Below are 21654 nucleotides of genomic sequence, written 5' to 3' on the forward strand. Positions count from 1 at the left end.
TAGGTCAATTTAAAATCAATTTAGAAAAGTTGCACTGACTGGTTTAGTTAATGTAGATCAGAGTCTAGATAGGATGAAAGAGCAAAATAATTCAGTCAGTCATCAATTGGTCATTTTTTAAAGCCAGATATCAGATGGTATAAATTTATGGTTTTGTTAAGCCCAGCTGTGCTGGAGCATACATGTGTGCTGGGAATTTAATGAGCTGATTTTGACCACAGCTTTTTCCACCATGCTGCCTTAGACTGCAGCCTGGCTGGTTTTGGTTTCCTTGTTTCTGAGGAGAGGTTTGCTAGATGTTGCCAGCAGCCTTAGCAGCAGCCTGTAACTCTGCCCAGCCCTCACCTGGCTCCACCAGGACACTTGTAGAAGCAAGAGCCACCCTGCTTTGTACCCTGCCAGCAGCCTGATGTCACAGGCAGTTAATGAGGGTCAGACCTGAAGCCTAAAGCAGCCCTGTGGCCTTTAAGAAGGGAATGTAGAGGAGAGAACTTCCAGAATCACCTGCACTGCACTGGATGCTGGTGGATCCAGAGGCAGGGAGGACCATCACACAGTGCTCACTCCAAATTCAGCTCTCCACTGCAAGGTGATAACCCAGCACCTCAGCCACGAAACCTAAACAGAAAGGATAATAGTTCAGACTGAAGGAAAGGGAAATTTTTTCCACCTCCTGCCTCAAGCTAGGGCCAACTATGGCAATGGCATTTCTGAGTAACTAAACCTGCCAGAAAGGGGATGAAGGTGATGGAAAAGAGAAGCTGTGAGGATCTCTGGGCAGAAACTCTGGGCCTCTTATCTCTCAAGCCAGCAGCCTGGACAAAGAAGTGCATGAAATAACAGGCTGCACTGAGCACTGGGCAAGGCAAAATCAGAGTGGTCATCAAGGGGCAGAAAACCAGGAAAACCCCATGGCTGGCCACAAGGGTCTGTAGCATGGTCATGTTCCCCAGAAACAGAAATGGAGACATCCTTCTGAAAGTTCATCTTCCCCCAGAGTTGTAGAAACTTGGGGAGCAAAACCACTGAGCAAAGACACAGTTCTTTGTGTTTCAACACTGTCAGTGTCAATGGCCAAAGACTGAAAAAAAGACAAAGAAAATATTGAAACAACTTTTCAGCTTATAAGATTTGGGGTTTTTGTGGTGGTGCAAGGCACAGGTGCATTTGGCTTGGTTAGGGTGTGGCAGGAGCAGCTTCCTGACACCAGACCACACTCATCTGCTGTGCAGATGAGCACTGTTATAAAATGGAGACTCTTGTTGGTGTGTATTGGGTGAAATGATATTGCCCTGAACCAGTCAACACACAACCAGCTCAGGCACAGGGTTTCATCTGGCAACCTCAGAAAAATACCTACACTGGGTCTGGTCAAAAATGTCCATAGGTCAGTAACTTTCCAAGAGTCCCACTAAAAAACAGGGCAGGGAGAGAGTGATCCTTTCTCTGTTGTTATTTCACAGACCTTGGCCATAAGTGATGGAGGATTTGCTGAAGCAGAGGCTGAGGTGACCAGGCATGTTGAGTCTCAGAGCTCCTGAGGGCCCTGCCCTTTATGAACTGCCCTGATCTCTTTGCAAACCCTTTCAGAATTTTCATCACTGACAGATCTTGTGGCAAGGATTTATTTGGTTTAATGGTTGCTGGGTGTGAAATGGTTTCCTTTGGTGTGGTTAAAGCTGTTTCTTGCCAAGGTTCTCCAAAGGCAGAGCCTGGAGTGTCTGTGTGAGAGCCCTGGTGCTGCTGCTGGGGTGGAGGATGCTTCAATGGCAAGGAGTTCCATGTGCTCAGCAGCTGTTAAAAAGGCTGTGTGTGAAAGGAATGGGAGTTTGGAAAATCATTCACCTGACACTTGGGCCAAAGTATGAATGAGCTGCAGGGGAAGTGAGAAGTTGCTGCCCCATCTGCGTGGTGGTGCACCCATCTACCTTGGGTTGGGCATTTCATATCAAATCTGGAACTGGGGAGGGAAGCCAGAATATCCCAGGTCAAATTCTGTGTGATTTTTCAGGTGTGTGTTTCTCCATTGAATGCAGATACACCAGAGAAGGAGCCTTTCCTTATAGATAGTCAATAATTAAACATTAACCCAGAACTGGTAATTTTGAATTCTCAGCCAAATTAGTGTTTGGGAAAAATACTCTGGGTGATTTTTATCTCTCCTTTCTTGGTGGTTGGATCAATTTGTTCTCCACCCCCAACCAGCTGCAACATTTAAACCTCATCATAAATCACATTTTCCATAGTTTTCTATCATTCAGATGTGTCTTTTCCAATGCAAATCTCTGGTTTTCCATCCTTAGCAGAGCCAGAAAAGCCACAGCATTAGTCTCTCCAAGGAAATTCCTCTTTTGCCCCTTAGTCAGACTGGATTTAAAGGCATCCACATGTGCAGTGCCATGAGGACATCAGTCTCAGGTGCTTCACAGCTGCTCATTCCCAGCTTTGCAAAGGCACCATGAATAAACTGCCTTGTTGCACAGTGTCAAAACAATTGAGCTGACAGGTGTTCAGGTAAATTTTGAGATTATTTGCATACAAAGAAATCACTGTGATTAACTTCATTACTGGGAAGACATTTATTTGTATGTATGAGCATAATTGTATGCATGCTCAGAGCTGCACAGTTTGTTTAAAGCTGGATTGCTGAGTCTAATGCTTCTATTCTGATTTCCTCAGGAATAGTATTTGCATCTCAATCTTTCATGAAAAGATGAAGTGATGCATCAAAAAATATGTATATTGATGTACATATATGTAAACACATAAATACATTTAGACCATAGTTGGAAATAACCTGTTATGCTTTTGCTAACAAAAAGGGACCATATTGAGAATTTAAAAAGAACTAATTTTAAAAAGAGGAAGGATCCATAAGAAGACTCTTGTGTGTCTCTTGTAAGAGCCTTAATGAAGGGTGTCTCAGCTTAGGGGCAGGGATTTAAAAATAGCACAGTGCAGTACAAATAGCCCATCATTGTCCTCACTATATTCCTAAGCCTGACTGCAAACTGCCTGATGTCTCAGAGCTGGCACCTGGCACAATCCAACCATAAGGTGTCCCTGGAGAAATTCTCAGCTCCTTCCTATCTCTCCTACCTGCTGCCTGGAGCAAAGCATGGGAGCACAGCAGGGTGTAAAGCAAATAAACAGGCTGGAATAGGAAGGGGAAGCAAAGTGCTAGCTCTAGGGATTCCTCCTGAGAGGAGCTCCAAATTCTGCCTGCTCATTTGTAACTTGCTGTCAGCTTTGCATACATTATTTAACTGGATGTCAGCTACTGGCAGTGTCCCCACTGATAGGACAGGGGGTGATGCTAATCACTTTAAACTAAAAAGGGTCAATTTGCTTTAGATGTAAGGAAGAAGTTTTTTACCATGAAGGTGGTAAAACCCTGGCACAGGTTGCCAAGAAAGGTGGTGGATGCCCTATCCTCAGAGACATTCAAGGCCTGGGTGGGACAGGGCTCTGAGCAACCTGATCTGGTTGAGAATGTCCCTGCTTCTTGTGGGGTTAGGACCAGGTCACACCTAACAGTCCCTTCCAACCCAAACCTTCCCATGATTCCAGGACTCTTTTTCATGAGCTGTGCTGGGAAGGAGTAGGTTTTATTGAAAACTGTGGAGCCCATCTCCAAGGAAGCCTTCCACACATGGGGCCATCTCATGGGTTTGGGCTGGCTCTGATCACCCCCTGCTCACTGTAGCTGGGTCTAGCAGGGTGAAATCCTGCCTAAGGCACAACTGAAGGGATATTCTTGAATAATATACATGTATGTATAAATAACTAATATATATATTATATTATATTATAAGTACAAAGATTAACACAGCTGCTTGTGTCAGGATCCAGACCAGCAGTGAGGAAGTGAGAGCAGAAAGCACTTTCTAAAGATACTCTCCTGCCCTTCAGCTTCTCCTTCCCCCTCCCTGCTGGGCACCACCCGTGCTGTGCCCTAACTCAGCACTGGCACTTAAGCCCTGGGTAAAGCCAGTATCAAATCCTCTTTACATCTTTCCTTTTAAATTTTTTTTTAAGCTTGATTTGTCTTCAAAAACAGCCTCTTCAAGCCCTGTCCTGTCCACAGTCCTGGTATATTTTAAGCCTAGGAAATTATTTCAGGCAGCTCTGACAAAGGAGTGGAGGTTTAGGGGTTTAATTAATGAAAAGCAGTGAGGGCCAAATCAGCAGCAGGTGAATCAGCTGCACTTCTGTGATATCCTGTTGTTGGCTCACAGCCCAGAAAAGAGAGACAGGCACCACTGAAGGTGATGCCTGAGTCATGGGTAACGTGCTGAGAGGTGGTGGGAAGGATGGGGATGCAGCCAGAAATGTTTTGAGGGGAACACTAGAGAAGGTGCAGAGGTAGCAGGACTGAGGCCATTGGGAATTCAGAACATCTCAGCTGGGGTCCTCCAGCCTCTGCTGTCCCCTCTCTGGCCAATGCTGTGGACAGCTGTGCTGACTACCAGCCCTCTCTGATGTTACCAAATAAATTCCATGTATTGGTTTATCCCAGAGGGTAAAACACCACCTGCATGTTCTCACATTTTGTTCTAGAAAATAATAATTAACTCTCTCACCTTGCACTGGGTACAAAGGCCTGGCCACGTTTTGAGAGCTGGGTGGAGCCAGACCCACCCAGCAAGTGCAGGGAGTTTTGGGAGGGTGGACATGGCCCTTCTTCACCACGATGGGCTGGCATGTGCCATTCATGTCTTTAGCAGCACGTTTTCCAAGCAGGAAAAAAAGTAATCCTTACTTGGGAAAGGCACCTTCCTGGCAGCTTCCACCAAGCCAGCAGAGTGGTGGGGAGGGTGGGGTGGCTTAGGAAAGCAATGGGTGGCAAAACCTCTTTGTCAAAAGTGTCAGCTGGAGGTTGTTTGCCACAAAAGTGACTCAGGACACAATCTACCTCTGATATACCCATGGCTACAAACCCACTTGGTGGTTTGATCTTTTGTGTTTTGAAAGCCTATGGAATCTGGATTTCCATCTTTTCATTGAAAAGAGGTTTCCTGATTTGCTTATCAGAAACTCAGATCATTAGTTCTTCTGTTCATTCACCTTTTCAATCTTCCAAGGTATTTGCTACTAATTAAATGAGGTATTTGCTTCTTTTTATTATTAATGATCCCAGATATTCATATTCTGAGGCTACCTGATACCATAATATTTCCTAAAGGTAACATCTTTTGAGTTAACTTTGTTTTCTGCCTTTAATGATCTAAGTTTTTATGCTCAAGTCTTTAATGGTAACCATCACAGCACAAAATTTCTTTAAAAAGTAATCCCAAACGTTTTCAAGGAATTAAAACTCTGAGAGAATTCCCCCAACACCACATGACATAAATTCATGACTGTTACCATCACAGGAATCATCAGTTTAAGCTGAGAAAAAATACAGAAGGTCAAGGGCTGCACTTGAGCTTGGAGGTGTTTTACAACCTAAATGGTTCTATGATTCATTTTAAACATTTCCTTTAAAAGAATACCCATGAATCCCAGGAGGATAAAATATTTGCCTCTCATGGCTTTGTAGGACTGTGGAATTAGGCTCAGCTGCCAACTTAAGAGTCACAGTCAGAGGGGCCCTGGGAAACACAGACCCCTGTGGCACAGCCCCAGGGCTGTAATGTTGGGATTAGCTGCAATGGATTAAACTCCAGACCAGGTGCATGTGCCATCCATCAGTCATTCACTCTCCATGCAGGTCTCCCATTCCATCCCCAAAATGAACCAGCAGACTCATTCTCATAAATAGCTCAGGGTGAAAACAGTTGGGCATGACAGGAGGAAAGAGAAAAAAACAAAGAGAACCAAACAAGCCAAATTAATTTCAGTTCCTTGAATTTGACACAAAGGAAGGGAGGGACAGGTTTCAGCACTGATAAGAGAGGGGGAAGTTTTTGGGCAGCACAAGGGGAAGGCAGCAGTGACCGTGCCCATCCCCTGGCATGGGGCACAACATCCCCTGCCCAGAGCAGCAGCCCAGCAGCACCTGGACAGGCCAGCATGAGCCACAGGGGTGGAAACTCTGCCATGGCCTTCTGGAAAGGACCATCCCCACCAGGCAAGGGTGAGGCTCTGGGGAAACTGAGTGCCAGGAACACAGCAGTTAAGCTGGACACAGTTAGGTTTGACCTGGCTGGAAATTGAGCTTCAAGAACTGTTTGTGCAAGTCAAAGCCACACCTATGAAACCTCTGCAAGTGAAAGGTAATGCTGAGAAAGAGGCTGTCAGAGCACTGCCTGGGGAGGACTTGGCTTCAAGGGGCCAACAGAGAGACCTGAAGGCTCTTGGTGGCCAAGAGCTGGGTCAGTGAGAGCCCTGTGGTGAAGGTGAAGGGGTAGATCCTGCTCCCACCACGTGCTTTGTGTCACCCAGTTGCTGCTGGCCTGTTCAGCTGGAGCACATCCATGGGCATGATCTCCATCTCTGATGGACAAAGATTAATTTGTTGTGATCTGGCTGTGCCAGAGATAACTGAGCAGATCTGCAGCATGCTGGGTGGAGGTGTAGGAGCATCAGCACCCTAAAAGAGCTGTTTCAGCAGCTCTTTCCTCAGAGCTCTGGACCAGCCCCAAAACATGAGGCAAAGGTAAAAGCTTCTGCCTGAGCTTCAGTTACTGTAAAATTACATGAATTTGTCCCCAGTGCTGGTGTTTATGCAAAGAGAGGATGAAATGAGCCCTTCCTGCTGCTGCCCCTCTTGGTACCAGTCTGGGTCCAGCCTCCAACTCCTGCCTGAGCTTTGCAAAAGCAGTAATTCAGACTCTGCTGGCTTTCCAGTCCTGTAAAATCCAGTTCTGTAGCTTAACCCAAAATTAAAGATCCATTAAGCCACAGCTGACTTCTGTGGCAGGCTGAGGGCACTGCTCTGGTCTGCAGCCTTATTTACACTCAGGAGGCTACTGGGGCTAAAATGCATCTCAGATTCTGCATCTTCCAGAAATAACCCAGGCAGAACAAATACAGTATAACAGAAAGCAGAAGAACCCTGTATAGAAATGTTGCAGAGAGCATTGATTTGTTTTGTTTCAAGGGATTTTTCTGCAGAGCTGTTGTGCTTGCCAGCATACGATGTGCTCTACTTGCCCTTTTGGTTCAATGTCCCATTAATAATGCATCTCTGTATTTATTGCAGTTTGCATTACTGTTCCACTGTTACTTCTTGATCACTCGTTATTCTGTCTGTAGTGCCAGGCAGGGCTCCAAAACCCAAACAATGGCAGCAGTGTTACTACAGACCAAGCCACAAGCCCCACCAGACTCAAAGCAGCTCCACCAAGGGGGATCATTTGTCTTCCCAGCTCTGGCAGAGCACACTGCACTGGGAAAACAGGGACAGCTCTACATCCTCTCCATCTCTGTGATCAGACCTAGAACTCTTCCAGGGCAGTTTGGACAGTCAGCTCTGCAGAGGGATCTAAGCCAGGAAACTGTAAAACATCATTAATGAGCAGCTTGCTTAATCCTGGCTGTGTGGCACCACTGTAAGAGGAGCAGGAACAGACTGTGGGAGCTGACAGCTCAGCTCAGCAGTGCAGGCCTCCAAGGAGGATGCTCCAGTGCTGCCTCCCTGATCAATTTTGCATCCTGAAAAATGCTGCCTAGCTGCCCTTTGACCTTGCAGGTACCTGCACTTGTACTCTGTAGGTACCTTCACTTCCCACCCTACAGCTGAGCACCCCACTGTACCCTGTGGATCTCCAGCTCAGCATCCAGGACTGGGTATTGCAGTACTGGTGTTCAATTCCCACTTGGGAGCATCTTCAGGCCTCATCAAACCTGTACTGCACTGTAAATCAGAATTAATATAGAAAGGCAATGCTAAAGGAGCTGAGGACTGCCTCACAGCAGAGTTACAGTGCTCACAAGGCTTCATAACCCTCTTTTCCCTGAGGACTTACAACCCCTGTCTTTCTCATCACAGGAAAATACCTTAAATTCTGGAAAAGACCTAACTGCAATACTGTTTTGAGGCAGGATTTCTCTCTGCCCTTCTGGTTTCTCTGGTCTTCCAAGAAAGCCCTAGCTTCCCCTCTCTTCCTCTGGGAATGGAGCTGACCTCATTCTGCCCTTGTCCTTGTGAACAGTGTGTTATTTCCAGCAGCAGCAAGGAGGTTTGGAGCAAGAAAATTGAAATTTTCCTGTGCTGGTGGTAAGTGCACTCAGGAGGGGGGTTTGAAGCCCCTCAGGGCACTGCAGAGAGTGGGCAGAGCTCCTGTGCCAGTGAGTGCCTGGGCTCAGGGGCACAGCCAGACACAGGGCACTGCCCAAGAACTCACCTTTGCTCTCTTTCAGTGTATTACCCACAAAACAAAGCAAAACTCAGGGGTGTTCAGGCTGAAGCATCATCCTGGCTATGTAAAACAGCCAAGCAGGGACTGAGGAGGCACAAAGCTCCTGCTGTGCCCCTCTGGCTGCCGTGCAGGAGGCAGTGGGAAGCAGAGCTGATGCTCCCCCACCCCACAGAGATCATCCTCACACCTTCACACCCACCCCCCCAAAGATCAAGGCTGCCACATTCACCACCAAAACCTTCCAAACACTTTGTGGATCTCAGCCCTTAGGAGCAGTCCTCACGAGTTTTCCCATCTGACCTAATTCCAGAGAAAGATTTTTATTCTGGATTCCTCCTGCTGCTGCCAGCCACAGCCTGGAGCACAGCCTGGTCACCACAATCTGACCTTTGGGAAGTGTCCCTGAGGTGCCACATGCTCTCCCACTTGCCAAATTCCCCAGCAGATGAGGTGGCTCCCAGATTTCAGCACTTACTGGCAAGCTTCAAGTGGTTTGTCCAGAAAGGCTCAGAGTGATTAAAGATCTCTGGGAGCTGTGTTGTGGCCACTGCCTGGTTACTGGCCTACACAAGCATAGCAACATGGGAACCAGTGACCTGGGAAAACAAACTTTTCTGCTCCCTGCCTTCTAATATTTAGCTTTGCTTTTCAGATGAAAGAAGAACTCATTTCTATTTGTATCCATTCTCATTGCCCAAACTAGAATTTTTTTAATCATTTACTGAGAAAATCAAGCTTTTTATTATGATTTATTGGACTTGAACATAGCTTGCATTCCAACTCCTGAGCAAATAGAAGCTGATTCATTGTTACCAACATACTGAAAACATCCATTATCTCTGTCTTAAAGGTAACAAATCTGCATCAGCAAGTGGGTGTGAACCACAGAATTGTTTGGGTTGGAAGGGACCTTCAAATGTCACTCCAACCCTTTGCCATGGGCAGGGACACCTTCCACTAGACCAGGTTGCTCAGAGCCCCATCCAGCCTGGCCCTGAGCATTTCCAGGGATGGGGCAGCCACAGCTCCTCTGGATAGCCTGGCCCAGTGTCTCACCACCTCCACAGGGAATTTCTCCCTTACATTTAAAGTAAATCTCTTTTAGTTTAAAACTGTGTCCTCTTATCCCATCTCTATTTGCCCATGTAAAACATGATTCTCCCTTATTTATACCCCCTTTAAGTACTGGAAGGCTGCTGCAAGGTCTCCCCAAAGCTCTGCAGACTGACAGCCCCAGCCCTCTCATCCTGTCTTCATGGGACACATGAGCACATCTGTACAAGCAGGACAGAACCCACAGATGATGCCCTGCTTGCCAAGGACATGGGACCACATGAGGATCACTGCACCCTCTTTCTGGCTAACTCCAGGTTCTCCTAATTACAGCTTTCCAAAATCCTCTTCCCCAGCTTTCATATCTTCATACACTCACCAGCCCATCCTTGGAGTGCACATTCAGTGAAGCTTATATCCTTTAGATTTCCAGACAGATCACTACTATTAATGGACATAAAGAAAGGGAGAAAATTTGTTAGTTACTTTTTATTCTCTCATTCCTCCCATGTTTTCATGGCATTGGGATATCCTGGCACCTTGAAGTGCAGCAGACAGCTAAGAGAAGGGATGGTTCCCTTCTTCCAGCCTTTCAATCATCTCCTCTAAAAAATCACATCTACTGCTCATTCTTTGGGGTTCTTTATGCTAAAAGCAACTCTCATTTGTCTGTTGCAAATAATCACAAAGCAACAAGAGCCCAACCCATTACTACAGCCATTTTGTTTGGAGGTAGGCAGCTCACACTTCCTCAAAAAGCACTTTATGTACTTTTTTTTTGGTACTTTTTGTAGAGTGAGAGCAATGAGTGCATGGAGGAAAACAGGCACTTTAAAAGAAAAGATCTAGATGCACAGAGGCTCATGGGATGTGAAAAGAAAGTAAAGTTTTCTAACCACATGAAGCATTTTTCTAGCTATTTGCTACACACCCAAGAATTCTAAGCAAACTGAAATTCCTTTCTCAGAAAGAGCAGTTTAGATGATCCCCAAGCCAACCTGCTCACACCAGGGATTAAGAGCAATTGCTACCTCAGCTGCTTCTCCTTAACAGTATAAATAACCTATTTATATGCCAAAATATGTTCCTTTCTCCAGCCTTGGAGCTATGGCCTCTCATCTGAGGTCATTTTTGTCCATGAACAGGGACAGCCACCTACTTCCTTCTTCTATCTAAGATACTGGGTTTGAGACTTTCCTACAATGCCAATTCTTTCAGTACAATCAGAAACAGGCTGTGGATCCTGGTCTATGCCAATATTTTAAAGGCAACTCAACACTGAAAGGGAAAGTTAGATTATCCTGCCATAGCCTAAGGCCATTTTCCAAATGGTTCTAGCTAAAGAATCATCAGTGTTACTGGGAGCAGCACTGACTAACCACTTCACATGAATGAGTTATTTAGATCAAAATGTTTTGAGCACCAAGGGATGCCACATCTGCAGACAGAAAATGCAGCACAGACACTTCACTGCAGGACTGTGAACACATCTTGGGGATCCCACAACAAACAGTCTGTACCAGTACAGATGTAACCTGGAAGCAAAAGCCTTTTTGTAAAACATTTGTTCTTTCCCATCTCTGCTTAACTGTACCAAACTGAGTCTCTCAAGATTCTTTACTGAATGACGTTTTTGACAACTACAAAGCAGGTGCTAAGACTGGAGAAAGACACAAGGAAGTCTTTTACAGATTTCTGAAGTGAAACTGGACACCTGCTGGGTTAACGCATTTGTTAAGCTTCAGTGCAATTGGCAGGACATGTGACACAGTTCTAAGGGGCTCAGGCAGAACAGAGTCAATCAAGAGACTCCACAGAGGCTCTTTCACAACCCTAAATCAACATCTCCCACTCTGATCTGATCCCCTCAGTGCAAGTGGCTCTCCTCTGCTCTGGCACTCCCACCATGCAGAGCTACCAGGGAGAATAACCAGGCACTGAGATCTGCTAGAAAACTTGCCTAGATGGCACTGAGCAAACTCCAAAGAGCTTTAACTACTTGTGTGCAGTGCATCCTGATTAAAATAGAATATATAAATGAGTCTCTGATTTCTGAAGAGGGGCAAACAGCCCTGGGCCACATGATTTTAACACCATCAGAGTGAAAAGTGAACTCCCCTTGGTAACACAACACAATAGGGCATTCAGAATATAATTTTGCAATTTCTTTTATTAAATATCCTCTTTGAGACAGAATATTCAAGCAAAAATAGTTTACAATCTCTGTTTTGGTAATTCTTACAGGAGTCTTTTGCATAGTTGCTCCTACAGCAGCTCATGTTGGCATTTAAGGAATAAATCTTTAGCAAAAGCTGAGTCTCTCACTGTGTGAGATCTGTTCTACCCAAAAAAGTTAAAAGAGCATTGGAAAATGCCTATAGGAACTGTGAAAACTCTGAATTCCACTCTTCAGCTAAAAGAACTTTACCTGTGTCACAGACACATTCTTTTAATAAATGAGGCAGCAGAATAGGAAAATGCATCCTGTAAAGTTTATACAAGTTCATGTCAGTGCACCCAAGTGCAGCAAAAGCAGAGAAAATGCCCCGAGCACAAATGCTCCAAGCAGTGTTGAGGTTCAGCACAGCAGTGCCCAGCTACACCTGCCAGTTTGGAATGCTGTTTCCAGTACTGGAAATTTGTCATGTTAATGACCACATGGAAACTGGCACTACCCACTCTGATGGGATTCTTGCCCCACAGAAGCCATAAACAGATTAAACAGCATAAACAGATTCTGCTTCCACTTCTGCCTGCCAGAACTACTGCAGAGCCTGAGACCCAGACTGACTCTTGCATTTTATTCTTTTCTATGTAAACAAATAACCTCATTTTTTTACACTGATGAACAGTAAATAAGTGTTTCTTAGGATCAAAAGATAGCTCCTATAGTCATTAAATAGGCAAGGCTCATTGGGTATCCAGATAAAGAAACCTATTGGCACAGGGAGGATGTTTGGAGGCACAGCAGGTGCCCTCACTGTGCAGCTGTAGAGCAATGCAGCTCTCAGTTGAACATTTCAATCAGATCCTTCAGTTACCACCAAACACTATGTCAGGGGCTGCTTGAGATCAAACAAGCCAGTCCCTCCTTTGACAACTTTTCCAACCACCAGGCAGGCCGAGGGGGAGCGCAGCTCATCGTGGGCACCTGCAACAGAATGCAAACAAAATCCTGTCAGGAGGTTCCCAAAGGTGTCTCCAAGGTCAGTGCTAGAAAGAAACCATTCTGGTTTATGTGCAAGAAGCCATCTGGTTCAGCACCCCCAGGTTCAGGAAGGTTCTGCCACCTGCTGTTCACACTGAATTGGGATTTCTGGGAGTTAAGAGTTCAGAACTCTTCCTACCCCTCCTACAGCAACTATTACCTCATCCCCATCTCTGGTCCAAGCAAATAACTAGGCCACACATTACTAAAATCTCCTGATTCCACATGGAAAGACAAAACAGTCTGAATTCTAAGAGAACCTAAGAGAACAGATTTGACCTTCCAGTGGACACAGCTTGGTGGCTACATAGATGACTAAAAAATACATGTGAGGTAAAACCAGAGAGATTCCCTTGTCATTGCTGCCTTTTCCCTTTGTTAGCATGAATCCTTTTGATGTGTATTTTAAATCCTTCTGGCTAGATATGAAGAGAACTTTTCAGTAGAGAGACTTTCCATGAATTCCTCTGATTTTGTGGTTACTCACTGTAGCGAAATAGTGTCACAGAAATTTGGAAGCACTCCAGATGACATGTCTGGCTGGGATTGTTTTGCTTCCACTGTTTTTGTAAGCATACAGGCTGTTTTTCATTCATCCCCACTACAGCAAGCTGAAAGTTTATCATTAGAGCAGTAGGAAACTGGAAATAAAATTGTTAAACTGCTGCTAAGATTGGTTATCTTTATTCCACTGAGCAAAATGTACTCAACTTTCTGCCATGCAGAGGGTGGGGGCATGAGCATTCAGAGCACTGTGTATGGCATGTGCTCACTGCTCTGATCTCAGCCACAGCTGGATAACTACATAGCTGCTCCTAAATGTGTGTCAGCTGAAGGAAAAAAAAGCCCCTTTGTTAGATGGTTAAACAGGACAGTAGGGCTGCCCTGTTTGCTCATGTGATGTTAACAAAGAGTCATTCTCTGAGCAAACAGCCCAGGGGATTTCACTGCTGATGCAGTTTGCTCCCTGCACAAGGAGCCGTGCTGAGCAGCCTGAGCTCCAACACCCTGCTCAGCTCAGCTGGGCACGTCCTCACAAACCTCCCCCTTTCCTTCCTGCTGCTCAGGGCATCAGCCCCAGGCTCCCTCAGAGTCTCTTGAACTGTGCAGTCAAGTTATCAGTTACATTAATGCAAATTAGATCCAGACTGCTGCAATCCCCATTAAGACTTTGATTTCCAGCGTGGTGAAATCATTAATTCCCTCTGCTTGTAATCAGTGCAGTTCCTGCCAAGCCACCCTGCCCTTCTGTCAGCATGCACTGAATGTCTTTATTCATAATATTATCCATACATTACATTTCACTTGGCAAAAGCCTCCTCTGATTTAATTTCTAAGTCAGTATCCAATACAGCACAAATCCAGAAAGTGAAACTGAGCAAGAAACATCCTCTTCTCTTTCATTTCACCCTGGATTTATAATTTTCCTTCACAATTTTCATATTAATTATGTCAATTGTAACCAATGCTATTAATTAAAACCCCATCTTTCTTCTCAGGAAGGGTATAAAACAGTATTAGCAAAAAGGAATTCAGTGACAGAAGTATTTCTGATGTCAGTGTAAGGCAGTTTAAGACAGGAGCTGAAGAGATCATGTTGAGAACTCTCCCCATTTGTAACTGGAGGACACAGCACAGCAGCATCTGACTGGCAAGTGACAAAAACCAAGTTAATTTGCTAAAAGGAGATGTAGCTAATATCAAAAGGCTGAGATCACAGAAACTGTCAAATGACAGACTTAAAGCACAAGGGTTTTTTTACAGAAGGCCTTAAATGTAGATGGCTCGTGCTGCTCCAAACATCCTAAATGATCCACACAGCCATGTGATCTCTACACCTTCCAGAGAGGCAACCAGAGGGCAGGAGGATACTCCTGGGAATCTCAAATGGCACCAGAAGCCTACCATCAGACAAATGAGTCTCTGTCTGTGTTTGAGGGAAAAAAGCACTGATAAAGTGCTAAGTCAAAGTAACAGCCAAGAGGTCTGTTCTCAAAATAAAATGCTGGATAGCAAGGCTGGAAAAGATACAAAAGTTTTAACATAAGTACAAATGCAAAGCAGAGAAGATAATTTTAATAGTAAAGACAGAAAAAGGCAGATCTAGTAGTCTGTTATAAAGCTTAGCTATAACAAATCTTAACAGCCTTAAGGTTTGTTGTAAAAATGCCCATCTAATTCTTACAGAAAGTAGTCACAGACCCCACAAATTACATGTGGGAGCTGGCTTTATTTAAGCTGACAGAATTTTACTAAAAACATCTGGAACATTTTCCTAGGCAAGGGCTTAATTAAAATTTCTGCCTCTGGCATTTTTTCTAATGCAATTTTGCATTACTCAAAATACTGGAAAGTTACAACAAAATCCAAGCATATGTGAAATGCTGCAGCAAGAGATCTCAAACTAAACCACTTACCCATCATTGTTGCTTCCTTCAAGAATTTGTAGCTGGTTTCAAACGTCATCTGTTGCAGAGGGGAGGAGTTGGACTGAATTCCAATTCGGTTGAGGGGTTTATAAATTCCTTCAAAACACATGTAATCTGCCACAAGTGAAAGGTGTCGAGGGTCTACCACAATTCCTTAAAACACAAGGAAGACCAATCATCAGAGCATTCAAGGGCTAAGTTTGTGAGGCTTTTTAATCAAATCAAGTCTAAAACAAACCCCTTGAATCCAAATATCTCTATTACATTCTTCTGGCAGTGTCTCTCTGGCTTAACTGCTCCCCTCAAATATCCAAGAGAGGCAGACCTCACTCTAATACAAAACAGTATCTCTCCAAATTGTAAAGAATGGGATACTGCAATGCCAGGAATGCTGTAAGGCAGCAGAGTTTCACTACATAAAACAGCAAATGTCTGCACCATCCTTGTTTCCAAAGAAGGGGATCACACATCCGTCCATCTGGGAGGGACAGAGCTCTTGTCCCTCACTGGGTGGCCTGGATTAGCTGGGCCCCAGAGTCAGAAGGGCTCTGATATCCTCTGTGCATGACATCAGGCATTCACAGAAAACCCAGTTTAGGCTAAAAAAACCCCCACTTATTCCTAAATAACACTTGTGGACTCAGTGTAATGGGGATCATTAACAGCTCTGTCAACATTTACTGAACAGTTCTTGAACAACTTGAAGGTCAGACCATTCTGAGCTGCCAGCTGGCAATTCTGTTTGATCTAACTGCTTGCTAAAATCCCCACTGTATTAATCTTCCCTATTTTCAATAGTGTATTTCATAGCAAGACTCCACTCCAGTGAGTGAGTGCCTATGAAGTCATGCAGCCTCCCTAGGCTGGGCTCTCTGAATCACCTCTCTGAGAGAAGAACATTCAGACAATGCAGTGCAGCTATTTTAGGAAAGATATAAAAACTCAGGAGCCTAGATTCCCATCATTAAAAAGGCAAAGTGAAGCAAGATTGATCCTATTCTCAGGCCACTGTACAAGTCTAACAGTTGGCTTCCTCAGAGATTAATAATTAATTGGTCTGAAACTTGAAGCTTGCAAAAAATATACCAGAATGGAAAAACTCTGTGAAGGGGGAATAAATTCAGCCTCACCTATTTTCTACTGATTAAAAGAAACCTAATAATTAACTAACAAGGTCTTCACAGAAGACTCTAAAATCATTAAAACAATGAAAACCTGCAACCTAAAAATAGTCACATAAATGAAAAGATCATGCAAAACTGTAACTGAAAGAATGTGGCTACATTTTCCTATATTAACGGTATTAAAGACTATAAAAATACAAATAAATCCTACCATATACAGCAAATACATCTTTTATTTCCTTTATAATCACCCTCAGGGCTGATTCAATTCCATAATTCTTAGCCATGGCATGGATATCATTGCAATAAAGTCTGTTCAGATCCAAAATCTGAAAGCAGAAAAAACAGAGATAAAAGTCAGGACAATAGCTGGGGTGTATTTCTAAACAACTTATGATAGATTTTTTTCCTCCATTTTTCATGAGCTCTAGCAGCACCAACAGTTACAGAACAGCAAGGCAGCAGCTCAGAGTCACACACAGGCAAAAATTATTCTGATGATTTGTGTTAAGCAGCATTAAATACATAACTAGGAGCACTGGAATTAAAATTCACCACAGGAGAAAATCAACTGAAATCACAAAAAGCAAGCTAGCAAAATACACTAGCAAAACCTGTTATAGTCTTCCAAACAACACAATGCAGTGCCCAGTGTGTCTTAGACAGCCAGAACTTTTAGCAAAAGAGAAGATGCAGCTTAAAACAATCCTGTATTTGAAGAGCTATGGGCTAGATGGGATAACAGAACTATTCATCTCCAAGCTCTGCAATTCATTGAGATGGAAGAACTCCCTCAAGTAACATTTAGAGAGACATGAGAGAGAAGAATGGTGTGAAATCATCTGTCATTAGGCCCTGGCTGCTGCACAAACACTGATTTGCAAGCTGCCCTTGAGAAAAGGCTCTGCTGAGCTCTGAGCACATCTGGGGATAGAAAGAGGAGGAAGACAGTTCAAGAGCTGAAAAGGCCACACATCACCCCAGAGAAATTGAAATGACATCCATCATCCACCATCTCCCCCAGAACACAAAAGATCGTTGAAGTCTGGGATTAGAAATAGATTACACACATCAGAGTATTTGAAGAGCTCTGCCAGGTTTATCCCTTCTGTCTGGAGCACAAATTCCTGCTGTCCCTCCCTGTTGGTACTTTCATTCAGCAGGCAGCGAGTGATGCCCTTCACCTCGTGGATCACCGTGCTGCGTGCCAGGGATGCCAGCAGGGAGGAGAGGTCAAAGTACACCTTGGTCAGTGGCAATGCCAAGGAAACCTAAGGGGAAAAACCCAAAAAACAACAGAGTGTAAGGAGGCTTGAACACCAGGCTCAATAACCAGCACACTTCTTTACAGGCAAGAAAATGGAATTACCCTCGTCATGCGTTAAGGAACATAAATGTCTGACTGGAATTAGAGCTGAATGATGGATTGCTTTTGAGGTTTCTGAATTTACAAGGAGAGCTTTTCTGGGATGTTTTGTTTTGCTTTGTTTTTTTGGGTTTTTTTATTGAGACAGGTATATGTTTGTTGAGGTTTTAATTTGTTTTTTAAGATGTTTACATTTTTTCCAAAAGTCCAGCCATTGCTTTTATTCATCAAGGGCTACACCATGCTAAAAGATTAAAACACAATAAACCTGTCAAAGAACTGTTTTTAGAAAATGTTCTGAAAATGAGAAATTACTAAAAATTACATCAAAAAAATACATTTGTAGTGCCACTTTCTGTATTCATATGGTATTGCTGAGACAAAACAGCAGCCCTGCACTTAGAAGATCATTTTTTTATGGGAGCTACATGCAACCACTGTCCAACCATCCACAGATGTTCCACCTTACCTCACACCAGAGCTCATTTTTGGTGTCAAACACGTAATCCTGTATGGATGGGTGGCTCTCCACAACAGCGCTGACTCGCACCTCTGCTGACTGCAGCAATCGATCTTTCCCTTTTTTAGTCTGAGACACAAAGGGAAGATGCTGAGAATCTTCACCCTCTGCTCTGTTCTGATCCTCTTCAGCACCAGGAGTCCCCTCTTCTTTTTCAGATTCAGCCTCTTCATCTTCCAGATTCTCATTAGCATTTTCTTCCCCGTTCTCTTCTTCGCTCTCATAATCAACCTGCAAAGAAATAACATTGTGTTTATCTGAGCCAGAGCCTGTAGAGAGACACAGCACACCATGAACAGTTTTATTCTGGAATGTTCTTCACTGCTGAGTTGCAAGGATCTTGCCCCTATGGCACAAAGAAATGCAATTTTGTTGTAAAGAAAGTAATACAACAGATTCAGTTCAGTCCTTATTTCTTTATAATCTTACCATTATTTCTCAGCACAGTCCAGAATGCTCCAGGATGTTGAGACTATAGGAGAATTCAGTTTGCTCTCCCTGAGAAAGTAAAATTTCTTGCCATAATCCAACTCTAATGATGGGATTCCCTCAGAATTTTCAATTACCTCACCCTCTTGCTGAAATTAAAGCACTCCATCTTTTAGGATCTAATTACAAAGTACTGAACATAGAGAAACATGCAGGGAGACTATTTTTTAAGAACCCCAGTAAAGTTTTAAAAACCATTAATGGCATGAAATTAGCAAAATGTAAAGTTAAGGTGAACTTCACACAGACACACTGACTGCCAGACACATCCACCCAAATGCCTAAAGAAAAAGGCTTCAGAAAAGAGCCAAATGAAAACACTTCAGCCCAAAGCTGACACTTTCCAATCTCTTCTCAAGTGGGGTTTGGTTTTTTTCAGCATTTTGTTTCAGTGGAAGTTTTTCTTCCCAAGTCAAACACAGAAGAAACAGGGAACTAAAGAGCAGTGCTGAGCACCTATAAAGTCATTACCTCTTCTTCCTGGTTTTTCCTTCGTTTTCTTTCTGTAGCATCACCATCCCCTTCATCAGCTTCTGCATCAACAATGTTCTCTTCCTCCTCTGCCACAGCTTCCAGACCATTCGGTGTCTAAAATTTATGACAGACAGAAAATCAGGCTGACTGCTAGGAAGCATCAATAGCATCAAAGGCTTCAGCCAAACATTTGGAATTTAACAATCTCTTGTTCAATGTTCTACCTTGACAGACAAATTCATTTCTATATGTCCACTATATAAAGAAATGAACTCACACTCCTGATAACTTCAACATTTAACAAGATGAATGTCTACAAGATGGATAAGCTGTCACTCTGCTTGGACAGTCCTTGATGGGAGAGGAATGGCAGAAGGAACATGCAAAAGCATTTCAATGAACAAAGGACCTTCCCTAAAGTTTTGACAGCCACTGCTCCAACAGGGCACTGATCTGGGAGCAAGCACAGTGATATGCTTTTGTCTCAAAGAAGCTCAAATGTACAGGCTTTTTCAGACTACAGTCTTCAGCAAATCAGGATTTAATACATAAAACTTTAATTTCCTTGTTAATTTTATGAGAATTCAAAGATAGTTTATGTATGAAGTATTTAAGTAGTAATTTAGTATTCACACTTTTGTCTACACTGAAACATGCTACACTTTTCCAATTCTGATTCTCAACAAGAAAATGAGGTGTTTTCCAGGTGATGCTTTTTTGTACCTTGACTTGGTCATCATCTAAATCCTTCCGAGTTGTCCTCCGAGTGCTGACTTCATTGAAAGATGCCATCTTTGCAGTCTTCCTTTTAATTGCTTCCAGAAGAACTTTAAAGAATCTGACAGAAGAAGCAACTCAAGAGTATCAAAGCTCAGTAGTGCAACAGAAAATCTGAAGTTGTGAAAAAATTTATTTATTTTGGTTAACAAGCCAGTCAATTCATAGCAGGACATTATTCCCTGCTGGATGTAAAAGTACTTCTAGGATAATGCAAATAATTTTTTACAGCCCTTTCTCATTCATTTAGGAATCAAAAGGTTGGTATGAGCTCTGATACTGTCACAGAGGTAGCCATGCATCCAAAGCATAAAATTATACATTCATCTGGATATATAATCTGCACATCAAATTAACCTGCAGAAGAAATGGTTCATTACTGGACTTGAATAATAAAATAGCCAATTTTATTCAAGACATAAAAGCAACTGTGTAATTTTTTTCTGCACATCTGCTGAAACTGTTACTGTAAAAGCCACACCAGCTTTAATCAACCACATGCAAAGTCCATAAAACAAAAGAAGAGCAAATATTAAAGTATCTGAAAGCAAACTCACCTTGTTTCCATGAAATGCAAGATCTGCCTGGGCTTCACACACTTCTCCTCTTGGTAATATTCATGGGGCAAGAAATGGAATTTGATTTTGTAGAGGCGATGCTTGTTCAGCTTGTGCTTCACATGCAGGGATTCCTCAATGTCCACTTTCTGCAAGACCTACAGAACATTCCCAAGTAGGAATGTTACTCCTTTGGTGAAGACATTTCATTTATTTCCTGCAGTTCCAGTGCTTTCCCCAGGAAACCAGAATTACACAAGGCTAACAGGCAAACTTTTCTGTAGGCTTTGCTCCTGGGCAAAAGGACTGTACCCTACAGCACTTTTTGGCTTGAACTCTTCCCAAATAATTAAACAATACTGGAAGACAGCCTCACTTCCCACCCAACTCCTTCAGAAGAGATTCCTTCAGGGGGCCAACAGCTTCCTTTTACTGACCATGCTGATGGAGCAGGACAGTATTCCAGCACACAGCTAAGTTTTAACCTGATTCTTGCTGCTTTCAACTCACAGGAGTAAAACAGAAGAGGGGAGGGCATCTAGGAGAGCACAAGGCTGCACTCCCAGGAAGAGAGGGAACACTGAACACATCCCAGGGTATTGAATCTCCACAGAGACATGTTTTGCTTCTATTGAGCACAGCCATTTGTGTGAGATTAGGAAGGGGTGGGGAACAGGTAGAATGGTCTCTATCTGAGCTCTATGTCAATCACAGCCAGATTTGCTTGTCTCAAAGACAAAACAGAATCCCTTCAATTCTACAGACTGAGAAAAATGGGCTTGAGAAAAAGCCAAAGACTATGGCACAGCAAAGTACTGATGATCTCAGATGAGAGCTTGTTTTGCTGACTCTCAAAGGATGCACTGAAAAGGAGGCTCACCTCAGCTAAGCACACTCTTGTGAGCTGTTTCTTAAGCTGTTTCACCTTCTTGAGAGCTTTCTTGGTATTGAACACAGGAACACTCATCATTGGTGTTTTAATGTTTGCACTGGCCACCATCAGTATTTCTCGCAGCCTTTAAATAAAGAACAATCCTTCAAATTAAGCCATAAAAGCATTATGCAAATCAAGTAATTATCTAGGTTATTTCATTAGGCAGAATGCAGCAACTGGCAGTTCCACCAAAGCCATGTGCACCAAGAGCTGTGGTTACACTGCACTGCTCCTTTTCTCTGTTGTGATTCCCCACCAGGCACAGCACAATAGCAGCCTCACTGCCTCAACTGGATTATTCCCTAATTATGAGAATAGATGATAATAAATTGTTCCAAGAACACAAGGACTAATGAGGTCTGTTTCCTACAGATGCATGATGGATGCTTCCTTGTATTGTTCTTCCCCTTGTTCTTT

At 43.4% G+C, this 21654-nt stretch overlaps 1 protein-coding gene across 1 annotated transcript in view; it reads right to left on the reverse strand.

Moving 5' to 3' along the window:
- Positions 1-11515: 11515 nt before the first annotated feature.
- Positions 11516-21654, reverse strand: part of POLR1A (RNA polymerase I subunit A) — a 29149-nt gene continuing 19010 nt past the window's right edge. The window contains exons 26-34 of the mRNA XM_056490203.1: positions 21184-21319; positions 20304-20461; positions 19693-19807; positions 18967-19083; positions 17956-18237; positions 17191-17391; positions 16332-16449; positions 14985-15149; positions 11516-12510 (exon numbers count right to left, since the gene is read on the reverse strand). Coding sequence (XP_056346178.1) covers positions 12410-12510; positions 14985-15149; positions 16332-16449; positions 17191-17391; positions 17956-18237; positions 18967-19083; positions 19693-19807; positions 20304-20461; positions 21184-21319 — 1393 coding nt within the window. The 3' untranslated portion in view covers positions 11516-12409. The remainder of the gene's footprint in view (positions 12511-14984; positions 15150-16331; positions 16450-17190; positions 17392-17955; positions 18238-18966; positions 19084-19692; positions 19808-20303; positions 20462-21183; positions 21320-21654) is intronic.

The sequence above is a fragment of the Oenanthe melanoleuca genome, chromosome 4 (assembly GCF_029582105.1).
Source record: "Oenanthe melanoleuca isolate GR-GAL-2019-014 chromosome 4, OMel1.0, whole genome shotgun sequence".
Lineage (NCBI taxonomy): Eukaryota > Metazoa > Chordata > Aves > Passeriformes > Muscicapidae > Oenanthe > Oenanthe melanoleuca.